General features: G+C 44.9%; 1 protein-coding gene across 5 annotated transcripts; it reads right to left on the reverse strand.

The window, feature by feature from the left end:
- Positions 1–179: 179 nt before the first annotated feature.
- Positions 180–20,860, reverse strand: AURKA (aurora kinase A). 5 transcript variants are annotated; one of them, XM_064276239.1, is made up of 9 exons: positions 20,768–20,860; positions 15,760–15,806; positions 12,728–13,007; positions 10,928–10,982; positions 9,660–9,851; positions 8,168–8,306; positions 3,867–4,015; positions 930–1,104; positions 180–792 (listed from the first exon to the last, which is right to left on the reverse strand). In XM_064276239.1, exons 2-9 carry the CDS (start codon positions 15,799–15,801, stop codon positions 610–612), a joined length of 1,215 nt encoding a protein of 404 aa, XP_064132309.1. In that variant the 5' UTR covers positions 15,802–15,806; positions 20,768–20,860; the 3' UTR covers positions 180–609. The 5 variants fall into 5 exon arrangements, with proteins under 5 accessions (XP_064132309.1, XP_064132311.1, XP_064132307.1 ...); XM_064276241.1 differs by having other exon boundaries at positions 20,704–20,860; XM_064276237.1 differs by lacking the exon at positions 20,768–20,860 and adding an exon at positions 20,585–20,694.
- Between the last annotated feature and the right edge of the window lie 6 nt (positions 20,861–20,866).

Below are 20,866 nucleotides of genomic sequence, written 5' to 3' on the forward strand. Positions count from 1 at the left end.
ACTTTGAGATACGTGGCGGTGCCTGGAGCCAGGCCTGAGACAGAGGTGGAGCACGTGCTGTTATCTGAAATTTCATATAGGGGACGAGCAGTTAACAAAGACTACACCCAAGCAGGCGTAACAGGGGTGCTGGACAGAGGGCATTCCCAAGGGGATGCGCTGAAGTAAAAATACAAGTCTATGCAAAAGTCTTTTATTTTAACATCGGAAACAAAGATCAAGTGTCCATTCCAAAAGCTTTGCCAGGCGCGGCCACCCAATAAGTTACACACACACTCGGGGACTTGGAGGTTATTGCACGGCACTTCCTTTAATCATCAGGGCGAAGGTGGCACTTCCCACCACCAGCCTCCACCTGTGTCGCCCACAAGGCTCCTCACCTGGGGCTGTTGGGGCAGGTGCAGTGGAGCCCGGGAGATTACAGAGCGTCACGTTTACTGACGTAGAGGTTTCTGAATAGGGAGCCTGAGGTCCTGCATGCTCAGTAAAAAATTATTTTTTGCAGCGCTCTCGATGGAGGGCAGGCAGTCCACAGCGGGTGAAGTTTCAGTAGCATTTTCCTGCCGGATTATACAGCGGCCTTGGCTCAGATTTCCCCCCACAAGATTCCTAAGATTGTTTGCTAGTTGGTTCTTTGTTCTGGCTACTTGGTGGTTTTTTCGAGTTGGCTGTAATCCAGGGGTGCTCAAGTACTTCTTTTAGCGTCAGCCTTTGGCTTGGATTATGCTTCAGTAATCTTGAGACCAGGTCCCTGGCTCCCACTGTTACCAAGTCAGGGAATGTGAACTCAACCTGGAGTAAAATAAATGAGAAACAAGATGTGGTTGGGAGACACCACAGAGTAGAACTGTGCTGATCTCACCAGCCCGAAGTTGAGGCTAATACAGAAGAATTCTGAAAGTGGCAGATGCCTTTCAGCGACGTCTTACCCGTGAAATTCTGTTATAGGTCTCCTGGTATGTGCTCGCCTCAAAAGGAGGCTTCCCAACTAAGAACTCATAGCAAAGGACTCCAAGGCTCCAGAGGTCCACCTTTTCATCATGCATTCGGCCCTCAATCATCTCAGGAGGCAGGTAGTCAAGGGTGCCACAGAGAGTGGTTCTCCTGGAAATGGAGGGAAGGGCTCAGGTTGACAGGCTCTGTCTTGATTATTATGACAGCCACTAGAAACCATTAACAGTACACTAACTACTGTGTGCTTTCTTTAGGCCAAATCCTGTGCCAGGAAGCAGGTACTATTATAAATCCCCATTTCCGTAGAGTCCTGATCAGAAGGGGATAAAATGTAGAACAGAATTTCAAATTCTTGTAGAATCCAGACTTTACAGAACCATTGAGGCTGGATGAACACCGAAACTATTGCCCTGAGACAATCTTTAAACTTTAAATCAAAAACATCCTCTGAAGTCTTCTTTAAACCAAACAACAGTTTAGCTTTAGTTAGTAAAGAATGTCTGAATTGTGCTCTTTTAATATCTATATGGGATCAAACTGCCAACAGCAATTCAAAAGATTAGATCGAAGCTTAGGGGGCAGTGAGTTTATGTTAATTCAGGAGCAACAATTCAGAAAAGGAGGGTGAGAATGGCTCCACAGCTTGAAGAGTGTGGTCAACGTCCCAGATTGTTCATGTACATTGGCATTATGTTTTGCTGTGTCGATTTTCAACCACAAAGAAAAAAATCTTTTAAATAAATCAATAAATCCCCATTTGTAGACAGGAGACAGATTGAGGGAGTGTGTAAGAAAGAACACAGCAACCAAGCCTAGCCCCAAATCTGCACAACTCCAGAGTATAAATTAAAACTGTTACTGTTTAAAAGCAGCCGTGCAAAGTTCTCTGTAAATACCATTTGGAGTTTCCTGTTTGTTCTTCCGTGACAGATACGCTAAGAAGCTAAGAGCCAGGTGACACTAAGGACAAGAAACTAAGAACTGTCCCACTAGGAAAGCACCAGGTTTTGGGTTATAGATTCGTGCTGCCTTCTGACAGATCGTTGGTACAAAAGAGACACTGAGATGTCAGGGTTGGCACCACATTCATCGCATGACATATTCTTGCCAAAAACATTTCACTTGAATCCATTCAGATCTTCAGTCTTAACCTCCAGTTTTCAGCAAACACATGGGACAAAGGACCAAGGTAAGTGACATAGTCAGAAAACTTCATTTAACAGGTTCAGGGACTGATCTAGATTAAGATCACAAGAGACAAATAAAACGCATGAAGCTTGACTGAGTTCAGATTTTTAAAAAAAGTGATGAAATACATTTTGTTGGCAACTTGGGAAATTTCAACAGGGACTAGCTATTAGATATGAAAGAATGCATAATTTTTCTCTAGTGTGATGACGATTTTGTGCTTATATAGGAGATGTCCTTGTTTTTAGGAGACGTAAACTGAAGTACTTAAGGGTGAAGCATCATGATGTCAGCAATTTATTTTCAGGTGTGTCACCAAAAAGTGGATGCAACTTATATGGCAAATGTCAACATGCATCAAATGTAGGCACTGGAGAGACAGTGTGCACTCAACTACAGGTCAACATTTCAATGCATCTGGATCTCCCTGACGAAGGTGGAAGATAAACTGAGGATGGCAGAGACATCAAAACAAGAGCACAGACTGTAAGTCCCTGTTGCTTTCTATCAGCTATTCTTTATAGTTACCCTATGCCGGCACTGTGTTCAGCCACGCCTGGCACCCAGCGAGCATGCAAATGTTCACTCAGTTGGATTGTGATCTGGGATCAGAAGTGACTTCTCTGGACCCTAACCCCTCTCATCCCCAAATGAGATGAGGGAGACAGACCGAATCAAGAGGTTCTCAAACCATGGGGCACGAGAATCTGGAAATAACAGTCATTATTAACCTTTGGGATGTGGGGCAAAGTGACCAACAAAAGACTCCAAACCACCGGACACATTAAGGTCTAGTTTAACATGGTGATTCTATGAAACCTGCAATTCTGTATCATCTGCCTAGCCAGGGACAACAACTCACACAAATGAAAGGCAGCCAGTGCTTTCTAAAAAGAAAAAGACAAGACTTCAGCAGCTAATTCAGTGCATCACCCGAAACTGTTCCACGTGGTAACACAAAGGGCTTTTTCCCCCGTCGTCCATTTTAGGCTAGAAACCAGCTTTAAGGTAATCTGGCTGTCATTTTCAAGTCCTCCCCCAAGGCTGACAAATGCTAATCAGGCAATATACTGTGAAGTGGGGCATGTCAAGTCACGCTAAGTTTCAAAAGCCTATTTTAACCCAAAATAAATTTTAAATAGCAGAGAATATTCTGGCTCTTTTTGCAAAGTTCACATAAGATTTAAGTTGTTCTATGAGCTTGACTTTTCTGCTTCAGCTTTAACAGAGGCAAGAAAGGACTATTTCAATTGCAGACAGAAGCAGACACAGCTCCACCCAAACATTTTAACTTCCCCAAAGGCCTGGGCTCTCGGCTCTAGATCTTTGCAGGGCCACCCTTGGAAGCTTCACCCCATCCTCTCACCCAGGGAGCAGGTGAGAGTGCCCCCCCATCACCAATGTCACTTCTGACATATCTGTTTGCTATCACCTTCATTAGTCTCTAAAGACCTTCAGCCTCTTTATCCCCAGGCCTAAACTCATTGCTGACTCGATAGCAACCCTATAAATCCCCAAAATGGTTGCGGAATAAAGTTTTCTCCAAGACTCTAGTTTATTACCAGGCCTAGATTATGCCAAAGTAGTTCTGTATAAACACCTGCTCCAACTTAGAAGAGTCAGGGACAAAATTTACATTTAAGGATTTCACAATTTAGCTCATGGTTGGCCCCCGGTGGGGGCTTCTGCTAGGCCGACGAGCTTCAACCTCTTAAGTCGCTCACCTGGAGGACGGGGCATGCACCGACCACCCAAAATCTGCAATCTTCAGCTCTCCAGTGGATCCGAGGAGCAGGTTCTCCGGCTTAATGTCTCTATGAATAACTTTCTTGGAATGACAGTAAGACAGGGCGTCTGCCAATTCCGTGATATACTACGAAAAAAAGAGGATGGAAAGTCCGTGCGACAATTAATTAAAACAAAGATGAGAACGTAAAGGGCCAGGGAAACTAGACGAATGAAAACAGAACAACCAGAACGGAAATAACGAGATGTTCACGCATTGTGAAGAAGGTAACCAATGTCACTGAACAATTTGTGTAGCAGTGGTTGAATTGGAACCTATTCTGCTGTGTGAACTTTCACTGAAAACACAATATTAAGGGGAAAAAAAGCACATTTTTTGGAAAAAAATCTTTCAAGTGTAATCAATTCTCATTTTTCAAACCAAGATCATTCTACAACAAAAGGATTTTTTTTTTAATTGACAACAGCAACTCGAACAGTTGGATAGGAAGCTTGGGGGGCAGGGAGTCTACGTTAATGGGAAGGAACAGCTCAGAAAAGGAGGAGTGCAGTGGCTCAGCTCCAATGTAATTAATGTCATTAAACGGTACAATGTCATTAAACGGTACAATGTCATTAAACAGTACAATGTCATCAAACGGTACAATCAATGTCATTAAATAGTACTTGTAGAAACTGCTGAATTGGTATCTGTTTTGCTGTGTAGATTCTCAACAACAACAAAATAAAGTTATTTTTAAAAAAGGATTTGTTTGAGGTTAAACATTTATTTCGAGAATACCAGGGAAGAAATTAACCCTGAACAATCCGAGAAAACACAAGCAGGGACCCACGCACGTTAAATGGCGTCTTAACTTCTTGCATGTGCTAATCATCAGCCAACTTAAAAATGCACAAGCAATTCAGTCTTTTCATCACTTCAGTGTCCTTAAGTTACCACCTCTTTTAAGAAAGGATTTTCCAGTCCCCAACCAGACTCACAAGGACTGGCAAGCAGACCCAGCATTTCCTTCCAGATATAGGTAAGAAGTGTTTTGTTATTACTGTACTCGAAGTATAATATTTAGCTGTGGCTACAGTTTGAGAAGACTTTGTTCTCCAAAGTAGCTGGAACAGGACTGAACATTTTCTTACACCAAAAATGTTTACTGAACAAATAGGTAAAAACCAAATGTTACCATCAGAAAGGACACCCTTCATTCTTTCAGGCCAAAGCCAACAGCCAACCCACTGCCATCGAGTCAATTCCGACTCAGAGTGACCCTGGGCGCTGTGATACGCTGAAGGTGAAGGCAAAGAAAAACGTTCTTCTCCTCCTCCTGCTCTGGGTTAATGATGCTTTAAGAGCACGTATCAGAATCCCAAAGGGCGGTGGATTCCCCCTGTTCAAATCGTTCCCAACAAAAAGCTATTAGTTTAACTGGAGTTCTTTGGCACCTCATTCCTTCACCTCAGGCCTTGCTAAAACAAAAAAAAAAAAAAAAAAAAACTGCTGCTGTTGAGCCCATTCTGACTTCCAGCAAATCCTCAGGATAGACCGAACTGCCCTCTACAATTTCCAAGGCCGTAATCTTTATGGAAGCAGACTGCCATCTTTCTCCCCCGGAGCTACTGGTGGGTTTGAACCACCAACCTTTCAGCTACCATCCGAGCTCTTAACCACTGCGCCACCAGGGCTCCTTGGATATATAAAAGACCCTAAAATTTCTATAATTAGAAAAGGGAAACAGGTTGAGATACACACACACAAAGACACACAAATGTATCACCTAACAACTAAGAAATCTACAAAGAACCTTCATTTTCTTTCAAATAGCTATATCCTCCTTATGCCAAAATAAATTCCACCTGGAAAAAAAAAAAAAAAACTCAAAATATGTAAATATTCTTACAATCTTGCTGGGGGGTAAAACCTTCTGAATATGGTATCAACATCAGAAAACTCAAGAAAAAGTAAGTTTCACATGCTTCCCACCCCGTCCCTCAAAAAAGAAAAAAAAAGGTAGAAAGAGTACGTCAGGGAGCGTCACTATCACTCAGAAGTACATTCCCTTATTGATCTACCAATTTAAGAGGAAGTCACCCGATAGGTGACACAGTGTCAAACTGATTTTCTTCACTAATACTAAAAACAGAAATAAAGTAAATCTATTTCTGTTTATCACAATGGCAAACATTCCATATTCAGAAATTATATATTTTTGGCATGAAAACCTGTCAATAACATGCCTTCAATGAAAAGAAAGTTACAGACCAGGTATACTGTGATTTGAAGAATAAAATGTTATTACAGAGACAAGGCTGGAGAAGGGTCATCCATCAATACGGGAACAGTGGTGGCATTTCACCAAATGATAGAAGTAAAGTCACCTGAACTGAAACGTTATTTAAATCAATGCCAAGAAGACAATTAGTGGGCACACTGCCCAGTGATCTACACCAAGAAACAGATTAACGAGCAGAGCAGCCAGCATTCAATAGGCCCCAACACTTGCCAACTGAAATTAAGACTGGTAGTTAATTAGTTAAAACAAGTAATTGCATTTACGTAAAAAAGAGGGGCACCAAAAGCATAACCCATGAAAGAAAACATTGATACACTGGACTCTATTAAAAACCGAAAACTTCCTCGCTACAAAAAGACACAGGTTAAGATAAATGAAAAACAACCCACACACGGACTGGGAGAAAATGTTTGCAAACAGTAACAAAAGACTCTAACTCTATTACAAACGTATGAAAACTTCGCTGAAGGCCATGGAGGAAAAGGTGCTGACCTAGGCGATGGAAGCGAGTGGAGTCTGTAAGACTGATGGCAAAAAGGAACTGTCCCTGAGCACTCTACCCTAGCTGATAAAACTGTTTCCCACAATACTGCAATACGTCAGACTGGAATAGAATGATCAAGTAACTGGATGGCAGGAGTGGGAGTTTACAGACAAGCCAGGGGAGGAGGCTAGAATGGTCCACGTGGGAATGGATCAGAGTTGGAAACATCAGTATAAACTCATGTTTTGTTCAATACAGATACAAATGGATATGGAAATATTTACAGATGTGTATATACGTTGGTTAATATACACCCATATTTTCTTGCTCTGTCAGCTTAGAGGACCTAAAAGTAATGACACCCCAGGAGCAACAAGCACACCCGGCACCCAATCTTGGTTTCAGGTAATCACTCTCCAATAAAAGGTACCAGCGCTCCTTGAAGAAGTGGCCGATGCCACAACTAGGGGAAGAAATACACAAGATGAATCTGGGGCAGCGTGCAGAGCCGGAAAGTAAGGAGTGGCAAAACAGCCCACAACGATGGGGTACGTCAAAAGGACACAGGGGTCAACTGAAAGGGCTCCCAGTGGCCAAAAATGGAACAATGTGAACCACACACACACACAAAAAAAAAAAAACAGTACTGGAGTAGGACTGGATTATAACCAAAGTATAAAATATCCACGAGTCTACTCTGATGTTAATGAAGGACTGAGTAACTACAGAAGAACAGGCAAATCTCCCCTAAAGAAAAATTTCAAATAATTTATGCCCTCAGAGAGGAGAACACTGAACTCTTAAGAACTTTTAAGTTCTGTGCATCATTTTTCTGGACATCAACCTGAAAGCTTACCTACTAAAGTGGGCTTGTTTTTCTGCTCCTCCCAAGAGGGCAGTATGGAGGGGAAACTTCACAGCGGAGAAACCTGGCAAGCACACCTCGGCCAGGTGTGGAAGTCATGTTGGCAGGATGTACCCCTGACATGATGAGAATGCGCTTTACCTGCGACCTTCCTCTCCACAACCTGTAACCCGAGTCTAGTCATGGGAAAGACCGAGGAGACTGGAAGACTACATGGGCTTCAGCTATACAGTCAGTGTGTCAACACTGGGTCATTAACTGTAACAACTGTACCACACTGCTGTAAGATGCTCAGGAGAAACTAGGTGTGTGTGATATGAGGAACACTGTGCTATCTTCACGATTTTTCGTAAATCTAAACTATTCTAAAATAAAATGTTTATTGTTTAAAAACAAAATGTGAAATGGAGGGCAACTAGGTATACACATTTTTGAAGCAAAACGCCTGTGGAAACAAACTTCCACCACATGCAACCTGGTACCTGATATTACCTGTACATATGCTACAGCTATCTTGATCCTTCCATTTCAGATACTTGACTCTACCAGGCTGTACTGTCATGAGACAATAATGACTCCCGATAACAACAGGCCTATTGCTCTGCAGGAACCAGAGTTAGTCTGGGACGAGACTTGGGAACTTACGGTAGCAGTTCTCTGCTCATCGAACTTTGAAAGCTTCTGAAGTTCCCTGTATACCGTGCCAAGAGGTGCGTATTCGAGGATTAGGTAAACTCTGGTGGCGTCATGGAAATAACCGTACAGCCTGAGGATGTTAGGATGCCTGCAACAAAGGACAAATACACTAGCATCTGGTTTGGGAGCTGATATCAAACGAACCTCTCACGTGAAGCCGGTGGGATTTCTAACCGGTTTTGGCCATGAGCCCCCGCTCCCGCTCCGCTCAAGATCCTGAAGCTACACACCCAGTCCACAGGAAAACACGGACACCACGCATCATTTTCCATGCAATTTCAAGGTACACGTGGACCTCAGGTTAAGATTATTTTAGGTATCCTCACTTTTCCAAAGTTTGTTTTACGCCACTTCGCTTTTACGAAAGACCTACAACAGTACCTTGTTATCGCTAACCAAAAGAAATTCAAAGAGGATTTTCGCTACTACGCAAAAAGGCGAAAAACGAATGGCTGGGGTTCACTTATTTTGTAGGGAGCTGTTAAAGGGGCAGCGCACGCCGACCAGTGGGAGTACAATGCCAAGCTCCTTCCCTGGGAACTACTCAGTTTTCCTGCCTTTACTCTATGTCAGTGTTCTTTTAGGTTTTGTGTGTGATTTGGTAGGTTATTTTCTGGGTCTGGGAATGCTCAGAAACTTTTCCCACGCTAGTTAACTGTAATTGCTCCTTAGCTTTACACAGTTTCTGCTTACAAAAGGTTTCATAGGGATGCTCTACTTTTGGACAGCAGGGAAACCTGTATTTCCTTCCTTTAGGCATCTTTATTTATTCTTAGGGAGAATTTCAGTTAAATGTTAACTGTCCGTGAATGTAAAAAAAAAAAAAAAAAAGTCATGGCATTTCCACAGTGGTTTGATCCCCAGACACTGAGACAGATGATGTATACGCAGTGCTCAGTGATGGCAGTGCGTTTGTGCTGCCAGGTAGGGTGGGCTGGGCAAGGGCCACAGGCAGCTGGAGAACGTGGCCTGAGACGCTGGCTCCTCTCAACTCCAGCCCGTTGTCACCACGCATGGATACCCGCCTGATGAAGCCAGATTTTTAAGTATTAGCAACTCATTCAAATTGTTAAATGCTATGAAAGCAAAAATAAAACAAAGAAAAAAACAAAAAAATCCAGAGGCCAGAATCAACCAACAGGCTGCCGGTCTGCACACTGGTTACCCTCAGAATAAGCGGTGTGATTCCCCCTAATAACCCAGAGAAAAATACAAAACATGCTTTTGCTCACATAAATTACTTCATAACAAAACATCAAATCTGCACGTGATCTTTCAGAACCACAGCAAAACAGTCCATATAAATCTTGGAAAAATCACAGTTAATTACTCTTTGCAGTACTAAGACACAAGCACTCTAATAAGAGTTTTATAATCTTTTAATTCTTAAGAACTTTAGGTTCTATACACCGTTCTTTTGAGCACCAATCTGAAAACTTACCTGAGGTGGGACTGTATTTCTACTTCTCTTCTCACCTGATGTTCAACTCCTGCTTTCTCTAGCTGAGCTTTAAATAATACTTTAAGAGCCAGGATAAACTTGCTTTGTTTTTCTCTTGCCAGATAAACATTGCCAAATTTTCCTTTACCCAAGGGGCGGCCAATTTCAAAATCTTCCAAAGCCCATTGCCTTCTAGGAAAGAATGTGAACAGTTTAAAATGTGAAGAAAATAAATCTTCTCCAACAATTTGTCAACAATAGCATTAGACACCTTCTGGATTTGTACCTAAGAACCAAGCCATCGTCACGATGAGTGAGTCTCCACAAACGCACTCCACACCCCTCCCCCAGCTGCACGAGTCTGTGACAAGGAACTGTCTTTGACTTTTAGAGCTGACACAGGGAACGGGAATCGTCCCAAGGCTGTCCTATGCTCAGGTGTAAAGGCCTACTAACAACACTACGCTGGAGAACATAAAAGAGGATTAGATAAGTGACTAGGGAGGGAAGAATGCTCCAGAACCACCTGTGAGACTCTTTCGAGCTAACTACATCCTCCTTCACCATCCAGAGATGCAAACACTCTCGGGCTGAGAACCATCCTGGTGGTGGATGCTGAGCCACTGTTACTGACGGGAGCAGGCTGGATCCCACTGGGCAGTTAAGATCGAAAACCAATGGATTTAGAAGCAAATAAGTCTTGGTGTGGGTTCATTCCTGGCTCCTGCTACTACATTCCAGAGTCTAGGCAGTTCAGAGATTGAGAGCAGCCTTTTAGACAATTTCTTGGGAAAATGTTATAGCAAGCTTATGAAAGAATAAATACAACAGTTTTATCAATACTGTCAAAATAATGATAGTCATACACAATGTATATATAGTTCTCCAACATAACCACCTCTGCTTTTTAAAAACCTGCGCTTTTGTATAAGAACAGAAAGAAGTCTAGCAACACACATGAACTACATATAGTGAGTGGTTACTTCTGACGGCAGAAAGCAGCTTTTATTTACACATTTCTGTGTGTACCAGATTCATAAGGGCTTTTCCTAGATTTGAAAAGCACAACTCGAGTCTCTAGGAAATACCCATCATTAAAAAAATTCCCTCTTTTATAAAGATTAGAAATCTGGGAACTGTCTGACAGCCAGTTTTCTAAATGAAAACATAAAGACCTATTTTTTTTAAGAGTTCCCACAACTAAATTTACAATTAAAGGTGTATTCTAGAATGACAATACAGTATTTTGCAATTAAGATAAAGCTTACCTTTTTGATTCTTCTTTTTTCTGTTTTGACGCCAGTTCCTTTCCAGAATTATTTCCTATGTAAAACAAGTTTAAAAAAAAAAAATTGGGCTACTTTTCTTTATACTTTAGGAAAAAAACACCACTACCCTCCAACCTGACTCCCATACCAAGCAAAGTCTTTATAGAATTTCTAGAGTAATGCTGGGCAGATAGGTAGTTAGGACTGCTGATGATTTAAAGACTCAAGACCATGCAGATTCTCCCGGAAACCTCAGCTTGTTTCCATGTGAAGAGCGCCGCTACAGCAGAATTACCAGTCTTCCCCTCCATGACAAACTTATGAGTTGTCAGCTTCTCCCCACTATGTGGACCAGCCAACTGTCCACACACACCTCCTCTCTAATCATGCCACGTAAAAACCATCAAAAAATGTAACAAAACATAAGCCAGGACCCTCCTTCCACTCTACTGGCTGGAAGGAGAAACAGGAACAGAAGCCACTAACTCAGCAGAGACAACAAAGCAACTGCACAGCAGGGCCCGAGACTACGTCATTAGCCACGTGGTTGATGTGCACACAGGACGTTTCCCCTTGATCCTGACACTTCAAACAAGCAATAGCAATAGCACAGTCTGCTCTGCTCCGATATCTGAACGCAGGTCTCCACTGTTTGCTTCCCTCCATGGATCACGTGGGTCTCCATTGTCTCCTTCCCTCTGTGGATCATTATCATCGCAACCGCCACCCCCAACTCCCCTTCACTCCTCTCCCATGTCTCCTTTGGTGCCCAGCTCTGAGTCTGCACCTCTCCATCCTTGCTCTGTCTCTGGATTAAGTTAATCTCTTCTGAGTCTTAGTTTCCTCCTCTGTAAAACTGAGTTAGCAACCCTGGCTACCTTTGTAGGGTAGTTATGAGGATGCAACAAGGCAGCAGATGAAGAAGCACTTACCACAGAGTCCACTGTGTGTAAGCACCCAACAGGCAGTAAGTAACAACTACCACCATCCACCCTGCTGTGCCCAGCCGAAGCCACCGCTACCTCTAGCCTAAACCACTGCAAAAGCCTCCTGTCCTACTATACCCGGACCCACCAGTGTGACTCTCCAATCCATTCCACACACCCAGAGGGAGCTTTCTAAAACGCCCGTCCTCTGCTCAAAAACCCCTGGGCAGCACACCCAATGCACTAGATGGAGCCCCCACTCCTTAACGGCCAACAGAGCCCACTATGACCCTACCTGGTCTGCCTCAGTTCTCTCATGTGCCCCCAAGCTCCGCCCATGCTCCATAACCTCAGACTTTTCAGTTCCTCAGGTGTATCTCCTGTAATAAACCAAACCCATTGCCATCGAGTCAATTCCAGCTGATAGTGACCCTAGAGGACAGGGCAGAACTGCCCCCATAGGGTTTCCAAGGCTGTAATCTATGGAAGCAGGCCGCCACCTCTTTCTCCCACAAAGCAGCTGGTGAATTCAAACTGCCAACCTTCTGGTCAGCAGCTGAGCACTTAGCCAGTGCGCCACCAGGACACCTTAAAACCCACTCACTATTAAGCAATCAGAGGGACATGGGAATGGTCCTGTGTCCTTCCCGACTCCCAAGTGTCCCGTGAGGGCAGTGGTCAGGCCTGTATTTCTACCACAGGCCTGACCTATGGCAGACACTGCCACTTCAAGCTCAGCACCGCACCGTCCCCCTCCCCTCCACAGACAGGCTGGAAAGACTAGGGCTGCAGACAATAAACGCAGCTCACACACTCGCTTGTTCGCAACAACCAGAAAGAATGACTCTCCAATGAGTCTCCAAAACTGGTTTACCAGATGCTGGCGGCTGGGCCTGCTCGCCCTTTGGGGTGTTGTTGGGTGGCCTGGAGACAGGACGAGGTACAGTGGTTATCTGCAATGGCTTCTGCTTCTGACTCTGAACTGGCTTTCGGCTGGAGACAAGCTTTTGTGCTTGTGAAGGGATGCTCTGGGAGGAATTCGAAGGACACAAGACCCGCTGAGCCTGGCCACCACTTGCAGACAATGGGTTCTGAGAAGGGAATGGCTGAGTCACTGGAACACGCTTCGGACCATCACCAAGTGGAAGTGTAGTCTACGTGGAGAGGAAAAATAAAAGTAAGTTCATGGATGGCATGAAGGAAAGCTGAATATTTTGAGAATTTCACAAAGCTTGTTTTCTTGTATAACAAAATCACGAGTATCCCTGAAGCGGGAAAAAGGAAAGCTGAATATCTTGAGAATTTCACAAAGCTTGTTTTCTTATATAACAAAATCGCGAGCATCCCTCAAGCGGGAAGGCCACTGTAATTAGTGCATCCAGAGGATGGGGAATACAGCTAAAGTGAAAGCTTGAAAGATATGAGAGGGGACATGAAGCACGTTCTAAAAATTCTCTGTAACAGAAACTCCTCATTTGTTGTTTAGCAAAGAGCCGCTATATACACACTTTATACTAAAATCTCAATTCTAATTCTGAAATTCCTTTGAATGCCTGTGTTTAAGAGAAAAACAAAGAAATGCACCAAAATGCTCAGTGGTGGTTACTCTTGAGAGCAGAAGTTTTGGAAGACAGCCCAATTGTTTTATTGGCCAGATTTAACACAATAAGCTTGGTAATGATTACTCCCTAATGTTTCGTGTCTAAGGCTCGAAGTGGTCATGAGCAAAAAGAACTCTGACAAAGAAGAAATAAATGTAGGTTCTTCAAAGTTATTAACAAAATGTATAATTCACACACCTATACACAGTGCCTGGGGCCCTGGTGGCACAGTGGTTAAGAGCTCGGCTACTAATGAAAAGGCTGGCAGTTCAAATCCACCAGCCACTCCTTTGGAAACCCTGTGGGGCAGTTCTACTCTGTCCTATAGGGTTGCTATGAGTCAGAATCAACTCATCGGCAACGCGTTTGGTTTTTTTGGTATACACAGTGCGAAAAGCCTTGGTTAAGCTCAGCTGCTAACCAAAAGGCTGGTGGTTCAGACCCAACTGCCGCTCATGGGAGAAAAACTTGGCAGTTTGTTTCTGTGAGGATCATGGCCTTGGAAACCCTCTGGGGCAGTTCTGCTCTGTCGTACAGAGTCGCTGTGAGTCACAATCGACATCGGGTTCATACACAGTGCATTACAAGCTTAAAATACAGTTAAATTAACTCAAGGTAATCAGGCTAAAATGAGAGGATGGGTGAGATTTCCTCCAGCTTCAGTTTCGCATCATAAATAAGGAGCCAGTGATGGGAAGTGAAGCCTCAAAGTTCATCATCCATTCACTGAGGTTAGTGCCTTCAAAGAGAGGGTTTAAAATTAAAAGACTTTCAGATAGAGTCAGTTACTTCTGAAGTCTGCAGTGTCCACAACACAATAGGCATTTAAGCAGTGATACGTGAAAAAAAAACATTTTAAACACAGAGCAATTTTTTTAAAAGATGTTTATCACAGAGTTTGAAGACAAAATTGTTAGGTGGCATCCAGTTGGTTCCAATTCACAGCAACCCTATCTGTGTACAACAGAACGGAACACTGCCCGGTCCTGTGCCATCCTCAAAATTGTTGCTATGTTTGAGCCCATTGTTGTAGCCACTGTGTCAATCCATCTCGTCTAGGGTCTTCCTCTTTTACGCTGGCCTTCTACCAAGAATAAAATAGGGACTCAGTTTAGCCTCTTTCTTATTGGTCATTTTATACTTTCAATCAGTAAGAAAGGTAAACATCCATTTATTTGATGACTGAGACTTCTAAAGACAAGCCCCCCCACAAAAAAAAAAAAAAAGGTAATATATATGTTTTTATTCTGATTTCTAAGAAGAGCCCTGGTGGCACAGTGGTTAGGAGCTCTGCTGCTAACTAAAAAGGTCAGCAGTTCAAGTCCTTGGAAGCCCTATGGTACAATTCTACTGTCCTAGAGGCTTGCTATGAGTCAGAATCAACTCAATGGCAACAGGTTTGGTGTTTTGGGTTCTAAGAAGAAAAAAAACCTGGGGCTTATTTCATTCACCCTGGTACCCCACAAATACTCATTAAATGCTAAGTGTTGGGGTCTTTCATAGTGGGGTTTCCTCAGTGAAGCCTTTCTGGATTTCACCCATCCCAATCTGAACCAAGCACCTCTCCTCAGGAGTACCCAGGCTCTAGGTATATTATCCCAAGTCATGGTACTAGCTCACACACCTCCCAACGGACTCCAACTTCTTCAAAGTCCAGGACCCTATGCTTTTCACCAGCATAATCCCTGCATCTCAAAGTAGGTTCCCAGGAAATGCTGACTAAAAATGCAACTTCACTTTCCTCAGCGCTTACTGTTCCCTGAATTATGACCCCAACAATCTATGCCAAAGAAAATTAACTTCTGGCAAGCAAGAGAGTACAGGCATCCAACTGAGCACAAATCAATCTAGCTGCACAAATATTAGGTTCCTATCACGTACATAAGGAGCCCTGCCGGCACAGTGGTTAAGAGCTCAGCTGCTAACCAAAATGTCCTCAGTTCGAATCCACCAGGTGCTCGCTGGAAACTCTAGGAGGCAGTTTTACTCTGTCCTATAGGGTCACTGTGAGTCGGTATCCACTCTACAGCAATGGGTTTGGTTTTTGGTTTGTCAGGTACATTAGTATTATCCTGCATACAGCAGAGGATACTGCTAACTATAAGACAAGGCAGAACAAATTAGAGATACACTGAGGCAATTGACAAAATGTCACTGAATGCTGAGGAAAGCAGCCATTCATATCTGGGAGTGTAGTACAGGAATCTACAGTTAGAATCAAAAAAATAAATAAATAAAGGTATAAATTCCAGATAGGGGACCAATCTCCATTTGAGACATGATTGCAATTATATTATTCAATCACCTTAATGGGTCCTGAAATGCAGTTTTCCTTAGACTTATCCATGATGCCTGAAAGGAAAAAAAGAACCGTGCTTTAGTTCACACAAATCCACCTGCTGCAAAGTGCTGCCATGTTAACATAAGAGTTCTAACTCCCTGAGAAAAAGCCCCAGCCAACCACAGAATTGTGTAATTTCTTTCTTTGCCCAAATGAAGCTGATCAGGGAAGTGCTTTGTCATCTAACATGGATGAGACAGACGTGCAGCTTGTATGCAAGGCTACCTCTCCCCTTGTGCACCATGTCCCACCCCCGGCATGCACGCTCAGACTGCACTCCCGAGTTAATGGTCTTTCTCCTCCATCACTTCCGCTCTGTGGATCACTTCTGTTGTGGTACAAGCCCGCTGTGATACCTGCTACCTTTAAAAAAAACATCCTCTTCACCCCCAGAACTGCCTCTCTCTCCTCCTCTTCCAACAGCAAAGCTTCAGAGAGACCTCCACACTCCTCCTCTCTACAAGGTTTCTCATTCCTCCAAGACCACTCCCCCTCAGGCTTTCGTCCCCACCATGAAGGGACCCTGTGGATGCCAAGCCCAACTGCCTGCCCCAGCGCTTCACGAGGTGGATCACCATGCCCTGAACCCCCTTCCTTCACTTAGCTTCCAGGTGCATCTCCTACCACACTAGCTGTCCCATCTTCTCCTCTTGGGTTGCATTGGCCTTATTCTTCTCAACCTGAAAGTGTCTGGGGGGACCCAAAAAAGAGTCCTTGGACCCTCCTCTTTTCCTCCTAGCTACCCCCATCCAGTGCTTTGGCTCTCACCATCTTTATTAGGATAACTTGAATTTACACCTTTGGCCCTAACTTCGCCTCATACCACCAGACTCAGAGATCCAACTACCATTGAAAGGTCTACCAGGCAACTTAATCTTAACACGTGAAAAACAAAGCTGTTTCTCCCCTCCCTGCTCAGGAGAGTGCCCTGAGCTCAATTCCGAACCACCTCTCCTCCTGTCTACACTCACTCCCCAGGTGAACCCCTCCTTTCTCTCTACACTCACTACCCGGGTGAACCCCCTCCTTTCTGTCTACACTCACTCCCCGAGTGAACCACCTCTCCACCTGTCTACACTCACTCCCTGGGTGAACCCCTCCTTTCTGTCTACACTCACTTCCCGGGTGAACCCCCTCCTTTCTGTCTACACTCACTCCCCGAGTGAACCACCTCTCCACCTGTCTACACTCACTCCCCGGGTGAACCCCTCCTTTCTGTCTACACTCACTCCCTGGGTGAACCCCCTCCTTTCGGTCTACACTCACTGTGTGAGCTCATCCAGTCTCCATAGGTTGAGGACTCCCAAATCTCCATCTTTAGCTCACACCCCTTCCCTGAATTCGACTCAAATTTCCTACCATCTGCGCAACTTCTCCTCCTGGTTATCTAAGAGACACCTCAATTCTAACATGTCCCCAACTGAAGTCCTGATGCCTGCCACCCCCACCTCTCCAAACTTCTCACAGCAAAGTCGCCATCTCAGTTGGTGACAAATCCGTTCTGCCGGTTGCTCAGACTGAAAGCCTTGTGTGGTTCTTTCCCTGAAGCCCCACATCTAAGCCATGGGCATATCTTCTAGGCTCTGTCTGCAAAAGCACTGCTCACCATGTCTACTGCCACCACTCGGTCCAACAATTCTCTCCCTGATCTGTTTCCCTGCTTCCACCCTTGTCCCGCTATGGTCACTCTCAACACTGCAGCCAATGACCCCGATGTCAGTCCTTTGTCCAGAAGCCTCCCATGGCTCCCTAGCTCAATTCAAAAGAATCTCAAACACTGACCTGCAGGGACAGGCCCATGACGTTCCAAAGAACGCAGACCCTGACCACCTCTCCTCTTCTTATCCACTGCACACCAGCCACACAGGGCTCCTTTCTTTCCTCCAACAAGTGCCCTGCCACAGGGCCTTTGCACTTCCTGTTCCATCTACCTATTAGGCTCTTTCCTCAGATGTGTGGCTCACCCTCCATTTCATTCCGGTCTCGGCTCAAGTGTGCCTTTCCAGGACCACCCCTCCCTTACTTTTCTTCACGTCTCTCAGCATCTTACACGAACGTTACATATGTATTTACTGTGCACCTCTCCCCACTAGAAAGAAAGCTCTGTGACAGCAAGGGCTCAGTCCTGCTTTGCTCACTGTTTCACCCCCGGAACCTAGAACAGCACCTGGCACACAGTATGCATCAAATCACTCAATGAGTTTTTTTTACAAAGTACAGTAAGTCCCCAGTTACCAACGTCTGCCTTACGGATAACTCAGACTTATCCTTCAGTGTTGGGGAAACTTGCCCTCGCTTTGAAACAAATGAGGAGCCCTGGTGGCACAGTGGTTAAGAGCTAGGCTGCTGACCAAAAGGTCAGCAGTTCAGATCCACCAGCTGCTCCTTGGAAATCCTATGGGGCACTTCTACTCTATCCTATGGGGTCACTATGAGTCAGAATTGACTGGACAGCAACAGATTTAGTGAAACAATTGAACCAGCCCCTGACCTGCAACAAATTCATCACGATCACCTCCATTTGCCACACACACAGCTCTGAATTCACCGAAAGGGCTCCAAGTCTTTTCTTGCGCTAAAGTAAAGCTAAATGAGAACCCTATGCACCTGTTCCAACCTACCTGCAAATTCTTAAAGACACAGTCAGGAATGGGTCTGTTTGTAGCCCTGGGACAGCCTCTACATCAACAAAAAGTTCACAGTAAGCCCACACTGTGAGTCAGGCACTATCACCTATCGAGACTGCAGAAACCTTTCCATATTTGTCTTACCCAGCTGCTCAGTGAATATGATAATGCAACCAGAAAGCACATCCCAAAGCTTTATATTCATTTTATAAATATGCAAACTTCATGATGAAGAGGCCTAAAAAGCCCAGGCTCTTACAGAAAATGGTTAAGTAAAAAATAATAATAAACAAAAAAAGTAACAGGACTTATATGTTTATATTATGCAAACATTAATTTCTAAGACATGCTCTGAGGCTTCCAGTTTCCCTAACAATCACAAGTAGCTGACTAAGGAGATCACAGAGGCCTCAGGACATTTACTCAACAGTCTTCTGACAAAAGCTACAGACATTGGCTCCAATTTATTCTTTCTTTTTCTCCTCATGAAGATGAATGATGAAGAAGCAGAATGGATAAGATTCTGATTCAGAAATTCTGAGGACTCGCCCAGGGAGACTGCTCCTCGGGTGATTCTGATCTAGAACCAGATGCAGGAGGCAGTGACAAGAGGACCTTCATGAGATCCTACAATTCTAACTAGGAAAAGTGTTAGCTTTAACAGCACTCTGGGTTGACGGTCAGGACTTATTTTTTTCCTCCCTCAGCACAGGAGACCTGTGAATGTCTACAAAGATGAAAGTGAGTGGAAAGGAACTGAGTACACTGCTGAAAAGTGTTTAAGTCAAGGAAAAAGGAACATTAAGGAGGGGGCAGAATTGAAAGTCAAGGGCAGTAGCTGCACTGCCTGACTTTTGTTAGAAATGGAGACTCTCAGGGCCAACCCCAGGCTACTAAATAAATCAGATCGTAAATGTTAACATCATCCCCAGATGATACTATGCACTGGTATAGACCACTAGTTCTCACTGAAACATCAGAATCACCTGGAGAGCTTGCTGAAAGTAGACACACCTGGGTCCTATTCCCAAGGGATTCTGATTCATTGGGTCTGCAGCAAGGGTCTACATTTTTAACAAACTTGTTGCAGTCGAGTTGATTCAGACTCCCAGTGACCTTACAGGACAGAGCAGAACTGCTCCATAGGGTTTCCTGGGCTGTAATCTCTGTGGAAGCAGACTGCCACATCTTTCTCCCGTGGAGTGGCTGGTGGGTTCGAACCACCAAGCTTTCAGTTAGCAGCCGAGCTCTCAATCACCGGGCCACCAGGGCTTCTTACATTTTTAACAAGGGCCCCAGTAATCTCATATAGGTGGTCCAAGGTTTGAGAAACGCTGGCCTGGGAAGGCCTCTGCAGAAGGTTATCATTCATTTCTTTGTCCATTCACTCATCCAGCCAGGATAAGCCCCTTCCCAGACTATTCTACCTAAAGTTGTTGTTAGCGGCCTTCCAGTCAATTCCTACCCATGGTGACCCCATGTGAGCAGAGTAGAACCGCTCCATAAGGTTTGCGCCACTCAGGACCCTTTATCTAAAGCTGTTGTTGGGTGCCATTTAGCCAATTCCAATTCATAGCAACCCCATGTGACAGAGTAGAACTGTCCCAAAGGGCTTTCTTGGCTGCAATCTTTACAGAACCAGACTGCCGGCCTTTCTCCTGCAGGGCCGCTGGGTGGGTTCCAACCGCCAACCTTTCTTTGGCCGCCAACCTTTCCTAAGCAGCCGAGTAGATCTAAAGTAACCCCCGTTAAACCATGTAACTGTTTCACTTGGTTCAGAACACCCACCACTGTTGGACGTTATCTTGTTAGTTCGTCGTCTGTCTCCTCAACCCAGACAGCAGGTGAACTCCAGGACGGCAGAGACCCCTCCGTATTTTTCTTAACCCAGCGGCTCACTGAATACGAGAATCCCATCAGAAGCACCCGCAACACCACTCAACAACCCCCATCCGCTTCTACGGGAATAAACAACACGCGGCATTTCCAAGGCGCCTCGGTGCCCACCCGCCGAAGGAAACGCGCCTGAAGAGCCCAGGTGGGCACTGTGGACAGGCTGGGAGGGCGACCCTCGCGGACCCTTCCTCTGGGCCCCTCGGCCTCCAGCCCCGCCACCCGCCCTGAGGCCGCCTTCGACCAGCCCCCCTCGTCCCAGGCCTCACCCCTGCCCGCTACACACTGGTCACCTGCCACCTCCGACCAGTGGCCGCCAATCCGCCCAAGATCTTAGCCGTTAGGAAGCAAAGCCTCCTCTTTTTAAATACGAGTTAAACCCTCTAACCCGAAAGTTGATTGGCTTGCGTTGAAGAGAGACTGCCTTCTGATTGGTTAACAAAGCACCGGACCTCGAGTCACATGACAAGGCTGAGATCCGCGCAGGCGCACTCGCTCCGTAAAGTGCCGGAAGTGGTGGCGCAACGGCCCGCCAGACCTGGGGCCGTCCT

Source organism: Loxodonta africana, chromosome 24 (assembly GCF_030014295.1).
Source record: "Loxodonta africana isolate mLoxAfr1 chromosome 24, mLoxAfr1.hap2, whole genome shotgun sequence".
Lineage (NCBI taxonomy): Eukaryota > Metazoa > Chordata > Mammalia > Proboscidea > Elephantidae > Loxodonta > Loxodonta africana.